Source organism: Nicotiana sylvestris, chromosome 7, assembly GCF_000393655.2.
Source record: "Nicotiana sylvestris chromosome 7, ASM39365v2, whole genome shotgun sequence".
NCBI lineage: Eukaryota > Viridiplantae > Streptophyta > Magnoliopsida > Solanales > Solanaceae > Nicotiana > Nicotiana sylvestris.
In genome coordinates, this window is record NC_091063.1 from 36187668 (window position 1) to 36191351 (window position 3684).

The 3684-nt window shown below is 39.6% G+C and overlaps 1 protein-coding gene across 1 annotated transcript; it reads right to left on the minus strand.

Moving 5' to 3' along the window:
- Positions 1-364: 364 nt before the first annotated feature.
- LOC138872991 (uncharacterized) lies at positions 365-3478 on the minus strand. Its single transcript, XM_070151415.1, has 5 exons — positions 2883-3478; positions 2328-2754; positions 1502-1976; positions 1229-1368; positions 365-907 (listed from the first exon to the last, which is right to left on the minus strand). Exons 1-5 carry the CDS (start codon positions 3476-3478, stop codon positions 365-367), a joined length of 2181 nt encoding a protein of 726 aa, XP_070007516.1.
- Between the last annotated feature and the right edge of the window lie 206 nt (positions 3479-3684).

The following is a 3684-nucleotide window of genomic DNA, read 5'->3' on the forward strand; positions in this document are numbered from 1 at the left end:
CTCTTTCACCTGACTTATCATGTTTGCCTTTCCGTTTGTCATGTCAATGACCTCACCTGGAACTAGCCGAGGCTCTCTATCTTGATCATCCTTGTTGCTTTTCTCATAGGACTCGTCAAAAATTACATGAACATTTTCCTCAACACATTGAGTCCGCTTGTTGTATATCTTGTGGGCTTTTCTTTGAGAAGAGTAACCCAAAAATATTCCTTCATCACTTTTAGCATCAAATTTTCCAAGCTGATCCTTTCCATTGTTAAGAAACATTTGCACCCAAATGTTCTTAGGTGAGTCAGCTTGGGCTTCCTTCCATTCAGCAACTCATAGGGGGTTTTGTTCAAGAGAGACCTGATCATGCACCTGTTTACCAAGTAGCGACAGTGTTAACAGCTTTAGCCCAGAAGTTCTTAGCAATCCCACTATCGATCAGCATTATTCTTAGCATTTCCTCAAGGGTTCTGTTTTTCCTTTCCACAACTCCATTTTGCTGGGAAGTCCTTGGGGATGATAAGTTGTGAGTGATGTCAGTCTCGTTGCAGAATTCATCAAACTTAGCATTGTCAAACTCTGTTCCATGATCTGATATAGTGCATGCTACTCTTGATTCCATCTTCACTTGGATCTTCTTCACAAAGGCTACGAACACTTCAAATGTTTCATCTTTTTCTCTAAGGAACAGAGTCCAAGTGAATCTGGAGTAGTCATCCAGTATCATAAAGATGTACCTTTTTCCTCCCCTGATTTGCACTCTTATAAGGCCACATAGATCCATATGGAGGAGATCTAGTGGTTTTGAGGTACTGACATCCTTCTTTGGCTTGAATGAGGATTTCACATGCATAGCGCAGGCATCACAAACCTTGTGTTCTTTGAACTTTGACATGGGCAGACCACGGACCAGGTCCTTCTAAATCAATTTATTCAACAGAGAAAAGCTTGCATGCCCAGTTTTCTGTGCCACAGTTCAGCATCATCATCAACAGCTTTCAATCAACTGAGATCACCACCTTGTAGAGACATGAAATCAGCAACATAGATATTCTTGTATCTTTTGGCCACCGGTACTACTTCATTACTATACTTGTAATTGTGCATATCTTGGATAAGAATTCCACTTTGTTTCCTTTATCACATATCTGGGAGACACTCAAGAGACTGTACTTGAGGCCATTGACATAGTACATATTCTTAATTGAGTGAGTGAGTGACTTTCAAATTTTTCCAACACCAAGAATGTACCCCTTTTCCCATTTTCAAAGGATACACTCCCTCCTTGCAGGGCTTTTAGTGAAAGAAAGTACATGGTGTTTCCATCCATGTGCTTTGAGCATCCACTGTCTATGTACCATTGTTGACTGCTTCCTTTCACTGTTCCCCGCACATGGAGGTCACATATTAGATTTAGGAACCCAAGAAAGTTTTGGTCCCTTGTAGTAAGGAAGAGGATGAATAAGTTCTCTTTTAGTCCATGTAGGTAACATGCGTTTTTTATGAGTGGCACCTGGTCCCCATTTAGCAGTTATTTTCTCAGCAAAAACTTCATTTTTCTGCAGAGACTGAAACCTGGCTTGGAAATTTTCCTTGAAGTTCCCATTATTCCCACAGTTCCAATTATCGGGTACAGTAACATATTTGCTATGAGGGTTGTAAGGAATTCTATCCCTTTGAAACCCTATTCTTTTCCTGTTACTATCATTATTAACATACATGGCAGTAACAGCCTCCAAGGACCAGGTCCACTTAAGGGACTTCTCAAGATCATTTTTTACTCTTTCCAGTTCAGCTTGGAGCTGCCTAGTTTTCTCAAGTTCAGCACACAAACTAGCTTTCACAGCTTTTAACTCATTTTCAAGCTTAATGTGTGCCTCACTAGCTACCTCTTTCCCTTTTTCTGACTTTCTAGGCCTACACTCAACTCCAAGTTCCTCTATTGTTTCCCTTAAGTCTGTAATCACTATTAAGAGGTCATTTTTTTCCTGCTCAATAATAGTCACTTTCTCTACTAAGGCATCCTTTTCTTTACTGAATTTCTCAATGGTTTCTTTTAAGTCAGATACTACTACTACCAGATCATCTCTTTCATGTTCTACACTAGTGATTTCTCAGTTAAAGCCTTCTTTTCATTTTCGATATTATTTATAGTTTCCTTTAAGTCAACCACACAAACTACCAAGTCATCTCTGGTTTGCTCAGCATCTCCTAATTCTATGGTCAAGGCATCCTTATCATCTACAAGAATATGATAGGCATTAATTAATACATTTGCTAATGACATGAGTTTTTTAGGAGTAGGATTTTAAATTTCTCTGAACATCCCTAAAATTTACCTCATCATTGTGATCATCTTCATCATCGTCTGATTGTGCCATCAAAGCAAACATTGAATCATATTCATTTTCTTCACTTTCAACTGCTATCGTAGAGCTATTACCTGCATTAGTTTCTTTCTCAGACTCACTGGAGGAATCTCCCCATGCTGCAAGAGCTTGCTTCATAACATTATCAGCGGCGTTCTTTCTTTTGAAGCGTTTGTCAGGAACCAGGTTCCTCTTGGCTGCTTTATCAGGGTTGTATTTGAAGTGTTCTTGCTTTAGGAGAGGACACTCTTTGATAAAGTGCCCTAGCTTTCCACATATATGACAGAGGTAATAATTCTTTGGTCTACTGGAACTTCCTGTCTTTGGTATCCCACCATTCCTTCTGACTATTTTCTGAAATCTTTTGGCTAGGTAAGATATGTCACAGTCTTCCTCACTTGAGTAATTGCCTTCAGCTTTGAGTACCAGGTTCTTTTCCTTCTTTGTTATCTTTTTTCACTGTCTATCTTCCTCTTCATTTCGTAGGTTTTCAGATTTCCAACTAGCTCATCTATGGTCAGCTACTGCAAGTCCTTTGCTTTAGTAATAGCATTTACTTTACTCTTCCATGAACTAGGCAGGATACTAAGAATTTTCCTCACGAGCTTGTTCCTGGGAATGACTTCACCAAGTGAGTGTAACTCATTTATGATGTAAGTGAATCTTGTGTGCATGTCTTGAATAGATTCATCGTCTTTCATCCTAAAGAGCTCATACTCAGTTGTAAGCATATCAACCTTAGATTTCCTTACTTGAGTGGTTCCCTCATGTGTTGTTTGCAAAGCTTCCCATATCTCCTTGGCGGATTGACAAGCTGAGATCCTGCTGTATTCATCAGGTCCTATGCCACGCACCAAAATTTTCTTACCACGAAAATTTTTCTCCACAACTTTCCTATCTACATCGGTGTATTCTTTCCTGGTCTTTGGCATCGTCAATGGAAGATCTCTGACATTCATTGTTGGGACAAAAGGCCTATCGGATATAACATCCCACAACTCAGAATCTTCAGCTATGATAAAATCATGCATTCTTGTCTTCCACCACCCATAGTATTGCCCATTGAACCTGGGTGGTCTATACGTATACCGACCTTCTTCAAAATTTGGTGGAGCAGCCATAAGGATCCTTCCTAGGTGTTAGCTTGATAGGAGGAACCTGCTCTGATACCAATTGATAGTTTATTTGAGTCCACTAAACTATACAGAGACCAGGTCCTCTTATGAGTTTCCTCTAAGAATGCTAATGAAACAGTAAGTAAGTAAGTAAGACAGGGAGTTTTACGTGGAAAAATCCATGCTCAAAGGGATAAAAAATCACGACCTAC